Raw genomic sequence first — 20,909 nt, 5'->3', positions numbered from 1 at the left:
AGTGGCTCAGAAAGCATGTGTAGGATTGCCTTTTATCATCCGCTGTATCGTTTTCACCTGCCTCCTACCGCTATAGCTCTCAATAATGAGCTTGTCGAGCGGCAATGAGGTACGAGTCCTTGAATTAAAACGGCATTCTTCACTTTGATCATGTGGCTCTATGCACAGCGCTGAAATATAATCTGCCATCTCATATTAAGAATCTCTCGCTCTCCCGTTCCTCTCTCTCTCTCTCTTACTCTCTCTACATCTCCACGGCCTCGCGAGTTTGTTATTCTACACAAATGAGTGGTGGTATCATAACCCGCACTCACATATCTGGAAGTTATTTGATGTTCAGCATGTCTCAGGCATGATCTAAAACACTGCTGTTTAGATTTAAAGGAATAGCAGCCATCCTGCTGTTGTTCAAGTTATCTTAATTATTTTCTTGCCAATTGCATATTTATCACCAAGTGATGAATGTGATATTTTTTTAAGTCCACCAGGGAGACGTATCTAAAGTACACAAGCCAACTTTTTTTTTTAAACAGGCACGCATGCAATTAGACGACTTGAGTTAAAGAGCAAGTAAAAAGATGGAACAGGACTCAAGCTGTGCTTCTGTCTAATCACAGTGAGTCATCGATGCTTAAGGCGCTATTTGAATTTCCAAAGTCTATCGGAGCGCTGGCTTCATTCGCCATCAAGAGACGAGCTGTTGCTCATACATCTCTCGCTTTGCGTGGCCCTGCATGTACACGTCCTACTGTCTTAGCTACCTGCGTGTGTGGGGAGGGTGACATTTAAAAGCATCATCCTCCTCCATGTCACATGGCTTCATTGCTTCTGATTATGCCGACGTTATGATGGTGCAGGCAGTAAACAGCCTATCGTTCTCAGTAGGACATCACACCAGTACCATCTCTCTCTCTCTCTCTCTCTCTCTCTCTCTCTCTTTTCCCCTCTCTCTCTCACACTACAGGTACTGCCAGCCTCAGCCTCGCATGCCACTTGATTTGTTAATATGCTAATAGCAGTGAGTCTTGGTGCTTTGGAACAAAAGGGCCCCCTTAGATCCTGCCACTGCACAGGATGTTTAATTAATGTGAGTTATTACTGCGCCCGAGTGCTTATCGCAGTTGATTTTAGATACTTAAGACGCTGATGGCTGAAAAAAAAGGAAGGTCGTAAATAACAACGCAGCGAAGTTTTTCAGATGTTTGTGATATGGATGTCTCCCGCTTACCTCGCTTTGCCTCGCTCTCGAAAAGCTGGGGTGTTGTACTCAGTGGAGAAGAGAGAGAAGGATACAGGAGGATGCACACTGCTCTGCACACTTGGGGTAGTTGCATAATCGGGATGGGAAAAGGTGTATTGCAATTCTCTCTTGAAACAGGACCTGACTTCAAAGTCAGAGATGAAAACACATTTTTGACTTTTAACTGAGTTGCACTTAATACTAAAATCTTTTTGCATGGATTGACCCTGTATCTTAATTATGATTATTTTATTAAAATAAATATTAAACATTCCATTTTGTCACTACTAGAACAATCATAAACACTGCTGAAACTTTACCAGATGTTTCCGCAGTAACTGTTTTGGTAGTGACAACTTTAGCTAATTTTGAGCAGAACTCAAAAATGCTAGTCAGTACATGACTAGCAAATACAGCTTTGAACAATTGTACACACGTAAAATCATAATATTTGTATTGAAACACCAAAAAGTTCACGTAATTGCAGTAAATGTGTTTCGGTAGTATTGATCCTTAATGTAACACACTGATTTTTAGACAGTGAGATCTAACTGCTCCATGTGTCTGTGAGGGGCGGGGATGAAGTCTTGCTTCCTGCTCTAAAATGCAGGGGTGTGGCTAAAATAAGGCTCCACTTATGGACTTTGGTAGTGACATAAAAATGTGGGACAGCATTTTTAAAAAAGGGTTTATTTAAATGAAGCTCATAATAAATTTAGATCTTTTAACTCGACTGACTAAAAAAAACATTGAAAAAATAAAATGTTTTAAAATATAAATTTTCAATTTTCACAAGTTGAAATTCAGGGGTTAGGGTTTGGGGCAGCCACCTTCCAATATAAAGTTCTTTAATGATGATTTTGTATATATTTAGTTTATTACTATGTTAATTAATGCCTTGGGGTTAGATAGATAGATGGATCATAACACAACAGTGGCACAACAGTATGGACCAATTCAGTAGTATCATAGTAAACATTTTAGTTACGAGCTCAGGAGGACTAAGTCCAGGAGATGCTAACCGGCTAACAGTCTAATCCAGTAATATTCAGAGTTTGGCAGTTTACTGTTTACTGAATGATCCTGTACAGCAGGGGTGACCAATCCTGGTCTTGGAGATCTACCACCCTGGAGATTTCAGACTCAATACACCTGGCTCTATATTCAAAACCCCTGAAGGCCTTCATTATCTGGATCAGGTGTGTTAGATTAGGGTTGGAGCTAAACTGGGCAGGGTGGTAGATCTCCAGGACCAGGGTTGGTCACCCCTGCTGTACAGCTTAAGTGACTCGAAATCGAATCATGAAGTGCTTAGAGATTCCAACCCCTCTTGCATAACCGAGGTACGGCTTAAAAGTAGCAGTAGAAATGACTATAATGATTTGTAAATTGACTTTTTTCATTACTCGTGGTATTGAATGTAGTTAAAGGGGTCCTTGTAGCCTGAATGGAGATGTAGGCACTTCAGACAGCAGCCATGAGGTAGTTACCATTGAACTTCACTCAAAATGCAAAAAGGAAGGGCTGCTTTCAGTCGTTCACTGCATTCCAAGACATGCTTATTTTCCTCCAGTGCTCAGAAAAGAGATGAAGCACAATCACATGCTTTTCTCCCAGTGAAAAGAGAGAATATTGTGTAACTATTTAGCAGATAGTTCAACATTTTGTGACCTTGAGGAAAAGAGCCAGATACCTTAGCAATAAGAGTTAAATCAAAAGAGCATAATGCTGTGCTGGATCTTAGCATGGTGGCTGTTTTAACACAGGAGGTGGAAAACTGCAGGTCCTGGAGTGCTGCAGCATTGCAGAGATTAGTGCAGTGGACCCAGATCGACTCGCAGCGTGCTTGCTGATTAGCTGGTGAGTTGGATCAGTAATGTTAAATCTGGAAAAACGCTAAACTCTGCAATGCCCAGCCCCTCCAGGACCTAAGTCGGACAGCACCGCTTTAACAGATTCTTGCTGTTCCTTTGGGATTCTTATGTCCTCTCTGCTCCCCTGTGTTTGCATTAACCCTGCAGATTAGCTCCAGCAATAATTCCTTTCTAGGTTTACCTCAGCTTATCGATTTCACGAAAATGTACCACTGCTGTGCGGTCCGATTGTATAAAAGACAGCCGACAGAGGCAAAGCCCTTGTAAGACTGTTTACTCTGGACAGCAATCTAAATGAAAATCTTAGCAAACATCGACTGCCATTAAGGAGAGGAGTCGTGGTTGTGCAGGTGGAGTGCTCTCTGGAGCCGTGAGCAGCCTGGTGACATCTCTGTGCTGCTTTGGCAGGGTTATCGTGTAGTGGTCAGGTGATGAAGTATTCAAATCCAATCAGCCAGTGGTCAGACAGCTCTGATACTTTGAGGTAGTTTAAGAGGTATGAAGCGAGGAGTATTTTTGAAGGGGGGCCAGGCATTTGCCATTGCTTGGATGTCAGGCACAGTGGGTCCCATGATGCTTTTTTGCCACAGTTGTCTCTTTGCTTGCTTTGATTTAAAGAGATGGGTTATTGTTTTACTGTGCTTCCTCCTTGTGTTTCATAGCAGTCACTCACTGTAGCTTCCGTTGCTATCGAGATGACAGTGCATTTAATCTGCCCCAAAATCCTTTGATAGCTTGTCCATGCTTGCAGAGAACTAATCACACTGGCACAGAACTAAACCAGTCGACTATAAAGAAGCAAGTCACGTAAATTCAGAAAATAAGGCAGGAATTCAGACATAAACATGCAGGTTTCTCATGTTTATGAGAAGGGGGGGGGGCGACCCGTGGCAGACTTTAGAAAGCAAATGTCAACAGTAAAGCAAAGCTAAATCCTTGCAAATAAGGCAATTTAAAAATGCATTTTTTAGGCCCCAAAAAGGGCATGACCTGTAAAAAGAGGACATATGGACCCTAGTTGGATTCTTGTTATAGAGTCAGTTGAATGAATCTGACATACCACTGCATGAACAATTTTATATCCAGGAAACTTAGCAAAATAGAAAAATATACATCTTAGCTAACTTCTGAGAGGTGGTAGTGGGCGATATTGTGATCTATCTGGTATATCAGTTGAAATTCTACCTCAGGTATGAGTTTTCTCCTAACTGTTGCACCAGGATGCCACAAATAAGCGAGGATAATGACAAACAAGCAATGCGAACTATTCTAACATTAGCTTGTTGGGCTTGGGATGTTAAATGAAAAAGAAAATGCAGCATTTCCTTGATCATCTCGCGCTGTGTAGTTTGTTGCAGCTACAGCTTTGTTTTCGAGGCAATAGATATAAAGGAATGGCCAGTCTTTTGGGGTTAGTGTTCATCTAACATGGTCACCAGAGCACTTTTGTTTACTCCCACACTGTCTAAAAAGAACTGCCTGAAGTTTTTTTTGTATTTGTTCTTGAGAAAAGTCCTTTATGATGTGTTCTTAAACTGCATAATTGTCTGGACTGAGGTCCATTGTTCTCGCGGTTTGTATGTGAAACACACATATGAGACAAATTACTTGAGAAATTCAGCAAAGTTGACGTTGGCTTTTTGTTTGAATTTCTTGGTCCACCTTAAATGGTGCCTGTACAGATGCCGCAATCTAACTGCTTCTCCATTTAAGGTGGAACATGAAGTTCAACAAAAAGCAGCCTTAGAAATTAAGATATGACACAACATTTAGCACCGAATTTGCCGAGCCCTCAGGGTGTTAGAAAGCAATATTGACATAGGTTTATCTAGGGGTGGGCAATATAGCAATATTTTATCACTATCATGACCATTTTTATTATTGTGATACACAGTATGCATTTCCGAGCATTGATACTTCAGTACTTCAGCTTGTCAGAGCATGTTTCTTTACAAAGAGAGCATATTTACTCCTGTTTAATTGGATATAGTGCAGTACAGTATGTGAAATATTGACTTACTATCATTGCGTTCATAGTTTTTACTAGCAGCTTTTAAATGTGACGAGTGCATTGTGCGTTTGTCAAAATATTGTAATAAGTATTGCATATCATGAACATTTCTTTTAAATATTGTTATCCTGTTAATATACAGTTCTTTTCGTATCGCCCGGCCCTGAGTTTATTTTATTTATATATTCATTTATATATTGTTTAGTTTTGTTTTTACTGTTTTGCACAATAAAAATATTTCACTTTAATTTGGTTTTTAAAAATGGTTCTTGTTTAAAAGTGAAAGGACCAAAATATACCAGAACCATGAGATATTTTAATTATACTGTGATATAAATATGTTGCCTTAGCACCCACTACTATTAAGAGCCCAATTAGACCGACGCTATTCAATTCCAAAGTTACCAGACATCCTTCTTGAAAGAGAATAAGCAGCATGATATCCATAACAAAAATATGTGTGGGATTGTTTTAGAATTTATGCATTGATAGGCACGTGGCCCCCTCTGTTCTGTGGTCCACGGGATGAAGTGTGGCTCTCAGCTGCCTGTCAGATCCCAGATCCAGAGTGGGTCCCCTGCTATGAGCATCTTTCCTCTTTGATACAGAGCACTGAGTTTGATTTGGAGAGTGGGAAATGTAGTTCATGCATCTTCAGCTGGCGCATTCGAGTCACACTCCAAAAACCGAGTGGATCTTTGTGTGAGCGTTAACCATTCATAGACCGGTCAGAGAGTTAGGAGGTGGGCTCTAGCTGATTACTGGATGGTATTGTGACCTGCTCACTCGCTGAATCCCGTGCAGAAATCGAAGGCGCCTCTCTGCAGTCTGTGGGGGTGGCTGTGCAAAGTTGATGTTTAATCGATAGTGATGGATCAAAGTGGTGCACCTCTGCTAGCCTGTGGTAATAGCACGTTAGTGTTCGCAACTTCACAAACTCCTTTCATCTCAACACTCTCTCTCCTCACTCTCTCTCTCTCTCTCTCTCTCTCTCCCTCACTCACAGCTCAGTGAAGAACCCTCATGCTTTAGGTGCTTGTCTTCATTCCTCCATTCCCCACTTTGACTCGCTCTTTAATTAGGAGAGGGAACAGAGTTCAGCAATGCTTGGACTGACATCCAAAGACCATGAACCGTCTTTAGAGAGATGTAGTCATTTGCCACATTCCTATTCGGCATGAAAAAAATCACAGCTCCTATAATGAAATGGCATATTAGAATATATGTAGCTAAATGTGACATGCCTGGACAAATGTGGGTAAATTAGCATGTCGCTGGTGAAATCAGACTCTGCTGCCTCTTCAGGTTTGATCATTCTCAGAGTGAAAAAGTTAACTATTATCCTGTCAAGGAACAGCAGCAGATTGTACACCTCTCAGTCTGCCTGACACTCGGAGAGTGATAGTCATAGACTCTCCACACAGAAAAATTGAACAAATGCTGTCCTGTGAGTGAATACAAATCTTTCACACATTGCTTGGGGGGGTAAATAAATAAATAAAACCTTTCTAGAAGCGATGAATGAGATCCTGTTCATCATTTGGCAGGGTGAGGACGATTCTTTCACCATCACTTACAGGATGTCAAGTGTCCTAGCTGACAAATGTTCCACAATATATTTGTGTGGAAAAGTGCATCTATTTCAAAGAAAAACTCAGAAATGTAATGTTTGTCCAGAATATACTGTTATGTCCTTTTGTCTCTTGTGAGTTGTGCAGTTGTTATTGTCATTCGGCATTTGTCCAAGGTGTTTTAAAGGTTGTATTGTACGGAAGGTAAACTAATGTGCAGGAACAAATTAGCCTTGTGCTTCCACTCTCCTGCCAAACTGTAACCTTAAATTTGTACTTGAACAATAGCGAGCAATATGTGGGTAATCAAATGGTCCAGTTGATTCAATGAAGAAAAATGGTTTAATTGGAAAATGTGCATTTTCAGCTGAATCCAAGAGCAAAAGCTTTTCTATTCCTGCATTTCCAAAAATCAGTATCAGACTCTGCAGGGGAACATTATTCAGATTGAATTATTGAAAATGTACCTTGATTAAATGTATTGATCTGAAGAAAGCCAGAGTTTAAAAAAAGAGTAACAGTGTTTTTGCAGATTTTTCTTGCAGGTGATTCTCTGACTGGATAAAAACATTTTTATGGACTGCTAACCCAACCAGGAGCCTGTCTCATGAAGCAGGATTTCTCATTAAAACAGTTTTCCACTTAAACTTTAAGCTTTGTATTCAGGATCATAAACAGCTCTTCTACCAATTAGGGCTGAGCTTCTGACCAGTCGGGGCCAGACTTTTTTTCTGGCCTTAATCATGTGAAAAATACTGTATTTCGGTGGAGGAAATAAATCATTATATATAGATATCAAGAATATAAAGCAAATATTTCTCCAATAATATGGTACCAATGGCAGTGTTGCTTTTTACTGTTATAAATATTGTACATACTTCATATTTAGGTAGTATAATTTCTTTTTCCATCTTTGAAGATTCCCCCTCATATTTCATGTTATTGGCTATTTGTCATAAACATCACATTTTCATATGCGCACAAGGATGACTCATAGCTTAACTTAAGTATCTAAACCTATGATAATGGAGAAAGTTGTTAACTGCTGAATAACAGGTTAACCACAGGTGCATTTGTTAGGTTTGTTGGAATTTAATTAGGAACCCCGTCTAAGTTTAACTTGCTTTTATGGTGCTCACGGTGGCTCAAATTGATTACTCAATTTAAAAATGAAAATTTAAAAATTGGATTTTACATTTTACAAAGCCATGTTTGGCAGACTGAAGGTTCTCCATAAGTGGGAGCTGTTGAGCATTCAGATCACTTTTGTGTGTAGCACAACATATTTTATGAAAAAATTGAATTTGCAAAAGTTTGAAATTGTAACAAAGTAAAAAAATGTCACTTCTATGTCTGTGACAACCTTTATATGCTTGAGATGTTCATTGGAAGTGAATGCTGCCACTAGCTTGACACTAAAACTACTTAAAATGCATGAAATTGGATCTGCTGATACTTGAACACACATTTATTAGTATTTTGCCACACAGTATGTTTGGAAGGAGCATTCGACTGAATTAGTTCAAACTGTCAAACTAGAGTTAAAAAAAAAAAAAGCAATTTATAAAAAATGAAGTATTTAGACAATAGAAATTTACAACGATTATGACATGATCTATTTAAACTCAAGGCATAAATTGAAACAGTAATAAACTAAATGTATAAAATCATTTATATGGTAATTTCTATTTTATATTTTCTGTTATTAACTTGTGGATATAATGCTTTTTTTGTTTTTTGTTCCAGATTTTTTCAGATTTTTTTGATTTGTTTGAAGTGATGTTTAAAGGTTTAGTTTCATCATAAAAATTCATAAAAAAGTCTGTCCCATGTTTTCATGTCTCTACCAAAACAGAGTTTTAGTCAGTAGGCGGACCCTTATTTTAGCCATGCCCCTATGAGAATGCATCCCTGCAGTTAGATCCCATTGCTTTCAAGCAAATGTTTCCAAAGGTCTGAAAATCAGTGTGTAACATTAGGAATCGTCACTAACAAAATATTTTCTGCAAAAAAGGTCCAAGTTAGTTAAAAGTTGACATTTATCTTTGACTTGAAACTGTTTCGATAAAATGATCCATATAAGAAATATTACACCCTTTCTGATTTATTCTGCATAGTGCACTATTTTTCAGTTAAGATTAAGGAGAGTTTTTATAGTTAGGCCTTAAAACCTTAGGATTAAAAAGAGCCATCCTTGCTTTGTGAGACAGGCCCCAAGTTGTTTTTTTGTACATTACAAGGGAGTACATGATCTGTATCAAGTGCACATATTGAGGCACACAGCCAGCACAACAAAAGAAGCGATTCAGTGATGCTTTTGGGTGAAAAATATTACATACAGCAAATTTCATCTGAATGTGGTACATGTCTCTACTGCCCTTATTATCAGCATGATAATTTATTCTGCCTTAATTGATTTAGCACAAAGCTACTGTTTGCTGAAGAAGGAGGAAAAATATTGACTTTTTTCCCTGAATTTCAACTAACCTCCCTCTGCAAATGTAACAAATGGAGTTTCCTTCTATCGGCAGGCAGAATGTTATGAAAAGCTGATTTCTAAACAGTGTTTTTGTTTGTTTGTCTTTGGTACGGATGGCCTGTCTCCCACTCACCGCCTCGCTCTACTTGGTTGTGTCTTCTAGGGGAGAGGCACTGGCCGGTGCGGTCTCAGAGTCACCATGGTAGGAATGGCAATTCTGTGTAGTTGAGTGTGTTCTCCCCTCTTTGGCCTCTGACGCTGGCCTCTGTCTGTGTTTGTGGTGGCTATGTAAGTCTGTGTACGCCCACTCCTCACCATGTAGAAATCTGTGCAAATGGTCCGCTAGATCTGTTCTGTTTTCATGTTTGTTTATTTATTTTTTTATTTTGTCTCATTGAAAGCCCAGCATTCCGTTTTGCTTAACCTGCTCCTTCCCCTGTAGTGTCTCTGTTCCTCTGGACTCCTTTCTGTCCCCCCACCCCCCTGGAGTCTCTCCCTCAAGCTTCGGACACCTTCGGACGCCAGCGTCTATGCAGGGATAAAGACAGCTTTATTGATGATGTTACTTCTTATTAATGAAAGAAGACATCAGATAAAACTGTGCTTATCCTTGTTAGTGACTCGACAGTGCTCCTCATCAAAGGAAGATCTTGGCCTTGGGATCTTCATAGCAAATCTGGTATGTGGGACGACTGTTTACAACAAGAAAAGAAGTCTTTCTGTTGCTGTGTATTCTCTGTTTGGGGCGTAAAAAAACAAGAATGATTACTTCTTCCATTATTTTTAATGGTGTTTGTTTCATAATGCCATTAGCAATGTTATATAACGTATTTAGGCTGAGTAAATAAAAACAAATAAGCAAACACGCAATGTGCCATGAGCTTTTATACCATAGTGTGCTAAGAATGTCTCCGCCATGCATTAGTATGGGGTCAGCGTGCTGGGTTATGGGTCAATGTCCATTATATTACTTGCCTGCACATGATATTGTTAAATGAGCCATTGGAGTGCTGCTCTTTCTGACCCCTTGAGATGGGTTATATAGTCGCTCCAAGAGCCTATCTGTGTGCATTTGTCAGTGTGGGGTAAAGCACTTTACAAGCGAGCCCAGACTATTATTTACACATCAAGCTCTTTCACCTCGATTGCCTTGGGGTTACCCTGTCTCGCAGAGTATGAGTGACTTTAATAGAAGGGGTCCTAGGAAGACTATTGCTGTTACTGACACTTACATCACATGATCCGAAAGCCATCATCAAGCAGACTGGCATTTGTTTTGTTTTGTTTTTCTTTGTTTGTTTGTTTGCTTCTTAACTTGTTTATGGCAGAACAGAGTCAGACACTGGGGGAATTCAGTTTGTCAGTCCGAACTGCACTTAGTTTTTAGGCCAAAATCTGCCTGCATGCATGACCATTATGGCATTTAACATTTTGCAATTAAATGTTAATGCTCTTTGTCAGTCGCTAAATGCCAACCCCCAGTGGCTCACTGCCCCCTCTGTCTATCAGAGCAAGAGGAGAAGGGCAGGCCGACTGCATTCGGCCTGTCAACACGCCCAGTGGGGCTGGACCCCGTGCCTCGCCCGGCCCTGCCCCACATATCACACATGACTTTGGTAATTAAATGGCAAGACCATTTATTTTGCATGGTGGCAGGGGGGAAAACCAACAGAATGAAAAAGGTTAAGCTTGTAAAAATTGAGTGGCGATTCTGCTTTTTGGCCACATGCTGGTCCAGTCCACATGCTGGCTCACTGAAGCCTAGTTAAAAAATAACAAAAGACTGAACTCCGCAGCACACAGCCAATGATTTGTCAGTCAGTTGTTTCATTTGGAGATTTTGTGAGCAGATGGCTTTGAGTTTTGTTGTTGTTTTCTTCTTTAATCAAAGGTGAACTACTATTTTTCAACTTCATGGTGCTCTTGCACATACTGAGAATCATGACTATGAGTCAGAAAAACAATGTTGATTTTCACCAGACATGATATAGAAGAAGATTCTCGCTTGACTTCAGATTGTGGTTATTAAGGAGGCAACTTTGTGTTGCAGTTGCATCCAAACAAGCCTGAGTTGGCCTGGGGGTGACGGCAGGGAACACAACACTGGAGGCTACACAGCTGTTCATGCAAATGTTCCCTTATGACCTTGTTTATTTGCTTGCACTTGATTTTTTTCCAAGGAATTTTTCATGATAGTTATTTATATTTTTATCACAACTATTCAAAGAACAAACATAAATCATATCATGAATTTCACGTCTCTGCTGGAGTTCAACTACTGAGGTTTAATGTCATGGAATGATTCATGCAAAATGAGATGTTGATGTGTTTTGAGGTAATTGCTTATGCAAATCACAGATATTTCAGTTTTTTGGGGGGGCAGGGTGTTTACTTTCGTTAGATTGAGTTTGTGTGTCAGTGCAAAAATATTGGACTAAAAGCCTTCCAGCCTTAGCTGAACTTTGAAATAGGTTCTGAAATATGACTTCGAGAAGTGGCCAAAAAAAAAATTCAAAACGACAAAAAAAATATTGGAGTATTGGAGTATTCCAATATTTTTGCAGGAATATAGCATACATATCAAGCACGTCACTCTGTGATGTCGATTGCATGTTTTCCTCTTGTGAATATGCAACAAAAATGTCAGACTACTGAATCATTGGTGTACCATCTGGATATTATGCGTACTGGCAGGAGTGTTGTTGTCAGGATGTATTAGGCGTGAAACGGGAATGTGTGCGATGTGAGGATTCATTTGCTGTAGGCGCTGGATCAGCGATCGCTGCTCTCTATACTGTTTTTGTTTTGAAAGGCCAAACCCATCAACAACGTGGGCTGTACATGATTCACAACAAAGTGGACCGCATGGCAAAACAAGGGTGGCTTTAACTCTGTAAGACCAGCCGAGGCTCTATGAATGTTTTTAATACCATTTTTAACATCCATGTGAACTAGATGACTCATAGCAATGGATTGACCCCATCAGTCCTCTGGACTCAGGTCAGATCTTTCAGCTGAAGTCCGATCTTTCACACTTTCACCTTAAGTTCTGTTCTCCACCCTCTGAGGAGCATGAACTAGTGATGTTCAAGTCAGGCTGATATATATATATATATACATACACATAGTCTCTTCAGACTCTTCATGTATTTAACAGAAGATTAATTACACATTTTCCCAGTCTTATTGCAGTCTGGACTCTGGGGGGCTCAATCCAGTGTTCTGAGAACACCAGCAGCTTTTTTGTTTGATTTGTTGATTTCCTTTTCTCAGTAATCGCTTCCTGACAGCTACACATCAGACCCATAGTGCTGATTAGAAGTATGGACAGAAACACTTGCAGATTTTTTCAGATCTTGGAAAGATGAAAGCTTTAAGTACTGTTTATCTGATGGTGACAGTTTGGTGGTCTGCCAGGTCTTGCAGTTCTTTTCTCTTTTATTAGTTTTTTATTAGTTTTATTAGTATCTTTTGAAAAAAATAAATGTACCATTTTTACTGGAAATTAAGTAAATAAAGGGTCTGACTTTTGCAGAGTACTGTGTGGATGTTTAAGCTGTAAGCTGTTTGTGCGCTGTATGTTGTTATGATGGAACCTGTGATTGTAGACCTCTTGTTCAAACATAGCTTTTACATGACTTTAAATCAATACCCTTGGCTCCTTCGTCAGACTACTCTGGACAGTGCTCATCTGAGAACTATGGATAAATCAACCAGCAGCAGCAAACTAACAACAGCAAAGTGGAACACTACAGTTCCTCTTGAGAGCCTCCACTGTAACAAGAATACACAAGCTGTATGTACGATAATAAGAGCGAGAGAGCTTAGAACGTGTGGACGACTTGGTTTGCACATGCTCCGACTATTGCTTTCACTTGATGTCGGTGAGAAAATTGGAAACAGAGTTCATACAATGGAAGTCAAGGGATTTTCATGTTGAAGTTTATGTAATCCCTGCATTCACACGATAATCTCTACATTCACATGATAAAAATAATGTTACTGAATTATTGAAAAATGTGAGATTTTTATGTTGGGGTTTGTGTAATCTCTGCATTCACAAAATGAAAATACTGTTTTGAATTATTGAAAGTAAAAAAGTATATATTCTCTAATTATCTTTATACTAAGCTCTTGTACAGCCAGTCACATATTTTGCATCAATGCAAAACTGGTATTTGGAATTTAGAGGCTGCCGACTGAATCATGAACCATTCGGCTGATTTTGATTCATCAGCTGCTTTGATGGAGCATTCCTATCATTAACAAAATGGTACAACTTGCTTATTTACCTGTAAACCTTCAAGGGAAAAGAGAAGCATCTGCATGACAAAAACCAACTGCTCACCGCAAGTCTCCTCTGATTAAATTTCACATTTCTCCAGCTTGCCACCCAGAAAAGGAAATGCAGTAATAGGCAGGCGCTCCTGGAGTGCTTTAAGTTCATCATTAACCCCACGGCCTCTCTGCCACGTCACGGCTGCTCTGCTGCAGCTCCTCCTTGTTGCTTAAATGACTTTTGTGGGCTCGTGGTCAGAGTGAGGCCGAGAGTGTGACAGTGTGCTAGGCTGGGAGAGCGGACCTCCGGCTGCAGCCGAGGCTTCAGCTTCCCGGCTTCTCAAAAGCAGCTAATTGGTCCCCAGATTAAAGCCAGATCACTGAACTGGACTGTGCCTCTTATTAATTAGGCCTTACCATCAAGTTTTGAGCTCTAACTTTGCCACTGTGCACACGCCCATTTACCTGATATATGCTTTATTTGGATAGCGTGGCTGCCTCTTAAATGGTCCTTAGCTTTTTCATCACTTGAACTGTGCCGGTTTTAATTACAAGATGTTATGGCACCAGAATGACTGCTGATAAATTTTCCAGGGTATTTTAACAGGACTTTTTTTTCAGGAACTTTTTTTGTAGATATATATACACAGACAGGCAGGCAAGCAAGCAGGCAGACAAACATATAGACAGATATATAGTCATATACAAACAAACAAGCAATACATACAAATTTCCCAATTTAGTAGTTTGTAATTTTAACTACACTTGTAGAAAACTAAAAACACACTGTATGGACAAAAGTATATGGACACCTGGCCGTCACACCTATATAGGCTTGTTGAACAAACCGTTCCAAAACCTTGCGCATTAGTGGGCATTAGTAAGCAGTTGGCCTGCCTTTTGCGGCTGGGAGTTTGAAGTGCGTCTGTGGGAATTTGAACTGATGTTGAACATGAAGGTCTGGCTTGCAATCAACCTTCCAATTCATCCCAAAGGTGTTCAGAGGTTAAGGTCAGGGCTCTGTGGAGGCTACTGGAGTTCCTCCACACCAAATCCGTCAAAACCATGTCTTTATGGACCTCGATCTGTGCACAGGGGACCAGTCATGCTGGAACAGGAAAGGGCCTTTCCCGAACTGTTGCCACAAAGTTGGAAGCATAATTGTCTAAAATGATTTTATATGCTAATATATTCCCATTACCCTTCACTGGAACTAAGAGGCCTAGCCCAAACCCTGAAAAATATCCCCAGACCATTATTCCTCCTCCAAACTTTACTCTTGGCACTAAGGCACTTTCCAGTGCTTCAGAGTCCAGTGGCGGCGTGCTTTACACCAGTCCAGCCATCGTTTGGCATTGCACATAGTCATCTTAAATTGTATGCAGCTGCTCAGCCACATTAGCCCATTTCACAAAGCTCTTAATGCACAGTTAAAGTGCTGATGTTGCTTCCCGAGGCAGTTTGGAACCCGAAAGCCCCGCTGTGTGAGTTTGTGTGGTCTGCTGCTTCGTGGCTGATTTTTATTGAGGTGTAGTTGCTGTTATATATCACAGTTCTCACCAAAGCAGAGGTGGTAATTGTCAGTTTGTACCAAGGTATTTAAAAAGTATTTTAATAGTCAACCCATTAATCACTACAAGTAGTGTCTGTTGTATGACACTGCTTCCCTACAGTTATGTTCAAGGTGCTTGAAGGGAGATTCCAGCCAAAATGAAAATCTACATCTGTTGTATATCATCATCACTGTTATTAATATAGTGCCTTTTTGTGCTTTACAATTATAGAGCACATTAGGCAGAAGATACACAGTTAACAAAAAGTCATGACTGTCAGACACATGTAGACATTACATTCAAAGACAAGAGGAATATTGATAGCACAGTGAAAACAAGTATGTCGGATATGTATACTAAGACTAGGAAAACCCCATTCTGATGATGTATCTTTAAGGTTGGAGGAATTTTAAAAAGCTACAACGACTTCGTGGATTTTTGTTTTGAATTTTTTATTTTGATTTTTTTTCTTTCGTTAGCTGGTGAATGCTGAATTAAGGCAGATAGCTAATATTACTGTTAGGAAGCTGAATATCTTCTGAATATCAGCCTTATAACTGTGGTAACTGTCTTCAAATCATCTTTGCGATGGACAGAATGGATTACTCAAATGACAGAAATAATTTATCAGATGAAGTGAACTACATTTATCAAGGTAGCTGGTTGTCTAGAAACCTCAAATCAGTTTGGCTTCTTTTCTCTGGCTGAAAGGGTAGAAAAGTTGTCTTCATTTTGTGTTGAATAAAGATAGAATCACTTTTCTTTATGAATTAATTTGACAACCAAGGTAAGATTAACACTGATGCTAGCTTGGTTGTTTTTTTAGTCTATTAGTGGTTCAGCTAGCAGTCCAGATTGGTTGACATCACAGGGATTCCCAGTGGTTGTATAATGTAATGCGTTATGGGTATTGTAGTGAGGAAACATTTAATGAACAAAGACACAAAAGCAATATACAATTGTGAATACTGTCAAAATGATGGGGTTAAGGAATATAATGCTGCACTACAGAATATTGTGTAACACGACCCATTTTAAACTACAGAAGTGGCTGGAATGCCTCTTTAACTGACAGTGACTTTATCCCAGTATTTACAGTATCGACTCCAAAAGCAGTTTTTTTTATCAATAATATGTTTTTTTTTTTTTCCAGGTAAAATCTGCACTATTTTATCTTAAAAGAGAGACAGAAAGTAGATACAACCAACAAACCAAACAAACCCAACATTACTGTCTTGGCCAACAAATATTGTGTTGTCTGAATGTTTACAAATATTGGACTGCATGGCAGATGTAAATGACTATTAAATTAGTGACTCAACTGCATTTGTAAACAGGTACAACAGCAGTAATCCCCAAAAGCATGGCATGGGGTCCATGCCAGAATGCAGACATTTATCACCGGTTCCTAACAGGGCCGTCATTGCCAGCTCAGAATAGCTGCCATTCATCATAGCTCACGAGTGCTCAAGCCTGCCACTATCCCTCTATGGTCTCTGCAAAATCCACACTACACTTGGTCAGGTCAGTCTGCTGCTGACTGCATCTGCCTCCTGCAGTGTACACACACAACACACACGTATGCACTCCAAACCAACAGACATGATGACTGATGGCAAAGTAAATTTAGTGAGGTCTTCAAAGACAGAGAAATAAATGGCAGCAGTTGATTTAGCTCCAGGCATAATCTTTTCAATAACGTACATCAAAACTATCCTATGCAATATATCGTGGGTAATGCATTTATTGGCTTGGAGATGTTTAACTCATTCAAATCTGCCCCTAGAGTATTTGGTCTGCGTGTGAAATGGATGACCATGTGGAACAGGAGTTTTCTTTGTGCCACTATTTACTGTCACTGTATTAAAAAGAAGCACCATTCTACCTTCACTGGTGGATGCACTGTTTCTGAGTGAACATACAAGAACATTCAGAATGCAAATCAGATCACAAAGGGCTTATTGAGTCTTTTCATTTGAGTAACGGTCAATGGTGATAAAAGGATATTCCTTTTCCTTTTTCAAAATGAAAGTTATTTGTTAAGCTGAATCTAAAGTACATGTCACATCATACTGAGAAATCACACTATTAAATGACAAGAGTACATTCAACTAGCAAGACGAGAAGTAGCCTTGTTTTTTTCTTCATAATTAGAGATGATTGACTTCCAGAGCTTCTTTCTGCAGGCCACCTAGTACACCTTCTGCCAGTGTAATAAAAATTGAGTCAGATATTTTTAATTGATGTAATCTGTTGTCTGTCTGTGTGGGAGATGTTATGACTCTGTGTTGAGCTGCTAGTGAGCATTCAGGGGAGAAAGAGGAGAGATGAGAACCCCATGCTTTGAGAACAGTTCAAACCTCTCCACAGACAAGGCCATGCTGACAAAAACAGGCAGCACAACTGCAGATTTTGCGATATAAAACAACCATGAACTGCCACAATAAACAAAGATATAATTTAAACACAATTAAAACACTTGTAAATGTTGACTTGCTTGCTTTCCTAAAAAGATGAAAATCACTTGAGTTATTTTTTTGCAAATCATACACATTTTCATCAAAATTCCATCAACATTGTTGAAGAATAAAATGTATAGTTCAACTGAGAGAACTCCAAAAGAGGTGCAAACTGCATTTAAGTCTACTGTGAAAAGGGGACAAACAGTACATCATGACTTTTGAATGTGTTAATGTGAAAAATGTATATATATTCTTCACTGTTACAGTATGTCTGCCTGTGCTTATGTTAATTAATGTGTATGCAGCAGTTTAACTTTCTGTTTCTCCCATGTTAAATTCCCGTGCAGCCTAACATCTCATCTCTGTCATGTAGAATGTAAATCTCTGCTGGCTGTTGCTCTACATGATTGGCGGCATACATTTCCATCACCATTGCTGCTTAAATGTATATGTGCTGGCTCATTCTGCTTATTATGATTAACATTAATCTTGCCTTTGCTCAAAGCCTCATTCTCCTATCTGAGCATTTATGTTCTGGATAAGAGTCCATTTTTGATCATGATTTGGTTTCTTGATTTCACTAGCAAATCAGACCTGTCATTGCTTCTTCTGCAGGCACCCATCAACACAACTACAACCATCTGGGTCTCAGTAGCCCCACTCGAACACCTAAAAATGGTAAGAACCGCTGTCCCCATCACACCGCAACATACCATACAACAGAAACAAATGCACTGCTAAGTGAAGCATGTCTTTCACTATATTCTTTTTTTCTGAGCAGCTTGTTATTTTGTCACCACCTGCCTCCAACCCTGATGGTTCTTTGAACAGGCCAATGGCACTGTCCATCTTCCATAGTGTCAGCAGCAGGAAAGCACAGTGCACCTTGATTTGAGTTAATGTTCTGTGGAGGACACGGTCCACTCTGCAGGCCGGAGAGGTGCTCGGAATTCAAATGCTTCACCTGGCCCTTCCACCAATTCACAGCTAACAAGCCACATCTAATCCTTCTGTGATATTGTACCTCTCTAAATAAAAATTCAGGACATCTTGTTTACTATGGAAATAGTGGCACAGTGGTAAAAGTACTCCATACAATGCAAAGATCAATCTGATGGTCTAAGGATAAAGTGATTAGTGTTCTTAGAAGCATGTTGCATCGCTTATCAAAACTAGGCTGTTACAAATAAGTAAACTTGGTTATTTAAATCTTATTCTAATATCATCTTCTGTTTAAATAGGGTAATATTAAACCCAGTGTGGGAAAGTAAACATTCACCGTTGTTGACTTGGTGCTAATATAGCACTGAGAACCCCATAGACAGGCTAGCAGAAATCATTATTGCAGTACTGGCATAAACAGGCAAAAAATTACACTGCCTGATATTTTTCCAGATTGTTTACACAAGTTGCTTTGACACTTTCTCACATGGCCAGCCTTAACTAACATTATGTAGAAGAGTGATAACAACATGGTTAACTTAAAACTTTCTTTTCTCACTTTACGTCTCATATTTTAAACTCATATTTGTTCACTGCAGCGCGAGGCGTCCTTCGTCATCAGGGGCTGATTACATTTGGCTGACTGATTAGCACATTGTTACATAGATGTGATGTACATCATGCATGCCTCTAACAGAACTGAACCAGAGGGAGCGCTGCAGAGGCGGAACCAACCACAATAATGATGTTATTTCTACAGTCTACATAAAAGTGTTAAGATTTCAACAAGACTGGTGTCATTTATTATTACAAAGCAATATATTGCAGCTTTTAATGAAAAAGGGGCTTTAGAGTGTAGTAAAAGGCTTTCTAGTTTTCTTTTCCAGTAGAGTATTTTGCAGTCTTTGAAAGGCTGTACATGCTTTGTTATTCGGTAAAGTTTCTCATTGCCCTTTTCTGAGTACTCAGTGTATTTGTCAAACTAATCACAAGATTTCTTGTTTAATTTTAAAATCAATACTGACAGCCCTAAGCAAAACAAGGCTTCAGAAGGTTGTGGTGGCAGGCATCACAGGAACAGGAGAGACAAGGATATAACTGAAAGCGATTGGAAAAAGAAAATCTTTTTCAGCCAATTATTTTGTTTGAACTTCACCCAGGGGAGATGGTTAAAATGATCTGTCACTTAAACCATCTCTTTCTCCTCAAAAGCCTTTTACTTGGAGTCAACTTTTGCCTTTGTAATCTGGTTTTATAGTGGAAAAGGGGCTAGTACGGCCATTACGCCTGCCGCAGTGCACACACTACGCGCGATGCGTTTTTGAAGAATCAATTGAGGAAGATGCAAAAGTCAAGTCGTGCAGGGATGACATCTGTAAAAACCAGCTGACACAGTATTTGTACTCTATCGATGTTTTTCTCACCTAATGAACACACGCTGATCAAAAGCTGAAGGGAGAGCAGGGAATAAGCGTACGCTGGGATAAAGCTCTTGACTGGCGCCCTTAAAATGCGGAGGCTAGAAATGCTCTCGCTAGCAAGCGGCAACTGCTCATCTTGTTAGTGAAACGATTAAATCACCGCCTTTGGTGAGCCGCTTCAGTTCGACCGGAGGGGAGTGAGAAGATGGATAGCACTCCCTAACAAGCTCCAAAGATTTTTCAACAGATTGGTTGTTATATGACAAAGCCTGTTATTGCTCTTTTCTCAGCGAGGCTAATTCTGTTTATGGCATTGGAACTTTCTCTCAATAACACCGCTTCTCATCTTGCTGTGGTGACATTTGTATCTGATATTTGCCGTAACCTTTAAGACATTTTGATTTAATTAAGAAATGAAAATACCATGTTAATAACAATGTTTAATCCTGAAAAGAGGAACATGCAGCACTACAAAAGCATTACAGCTGGTTTTGGCTGTAGCGTGTTCTTTCTTCTAGTGATGCACCGATCCAATATCCTGGATCAATACTGGAGTTTTATACTTACTAAATTAATTGGTCAGAAGTGAATGATCCACATTTGAAACATAGTCATTACATAATTGTATTCGTCCATTTTTATAAGCCTTCTAGTACAATATAATTTAACATTTTACACTTCTAAAAAGAATGCTGGCATATGATGTCTCCGTTTTACAAAAGTTAGACCACCCTTCACTTATTCCATTTCCAGTCAAAATCAAATGATTAAAATATATACAGAAAATAGGACCCCTAACAACCATGCAGTTTCTGGTAGACCACCAAAACTGTCATCGTCAGTTAAACAGTACTTAAATCTGTCATCTTTAAGAGGATACCACTTTTGCTTCAGATCTGAAAAAATCCACAGGTGTTTCTGTCCATCCTTCCACTGTAAGAAGACAACACTGAGTCTAAAAGGATGAGTAGACCTTAACATCATTCAATGCGTTTGGGATTACTTGGATTGTGAGAAGCGGAAAATGAAACCAACTCATATGGTGTGAAAAAATATCCCTGCAGATTTCTTTGAAAAA

General features: G+C 39.4%; 1 protein-coding gene across 1 annotated transcript in view; it reads left to right on the top strand.

Moving 5' to 3' along the window:
• LOC118809537 (protein shisa-6) overlaps positions 1-20,909 on the top strand; it is an 80,394-nt gene that overhangs the window by 46,449 nt on the left and 13,036 nt on the right. Inside the window, exons 5-6 of the mRNA XM_036572952.1 lie at positions 9,339-9,377; positions 18,084-18,146. Of these exons, the coding sequence (XP_036428845.1) occupies positions 9,339-9,377; positions 18,084-18,146 (102 nt within the window). The remainder of the gene's footprint in view (positions 1-9,338; positions 9,378-18,083; positions 18,147-20,909) is intronic.

This window comes from Colossoma macropomum, unplaced genomic scaffold (assembly GCF_904425465.1).
Source record: "Colossoma macropomum unplaced genomic scaffold, Colossoma_macropomum, whole genome shotgun sequence".
NCBI lineage: Eukaryota > Metazoa > Chordata > Actinopteri > Characiformes > Serrasalmidae > Colossoma > Colossoma macropomum.
The sequence above is the reverse complement of the archived record's forward strand: the minus strand, read 5'-3'. Positions and strand labels throughout refer to the sequence as shown.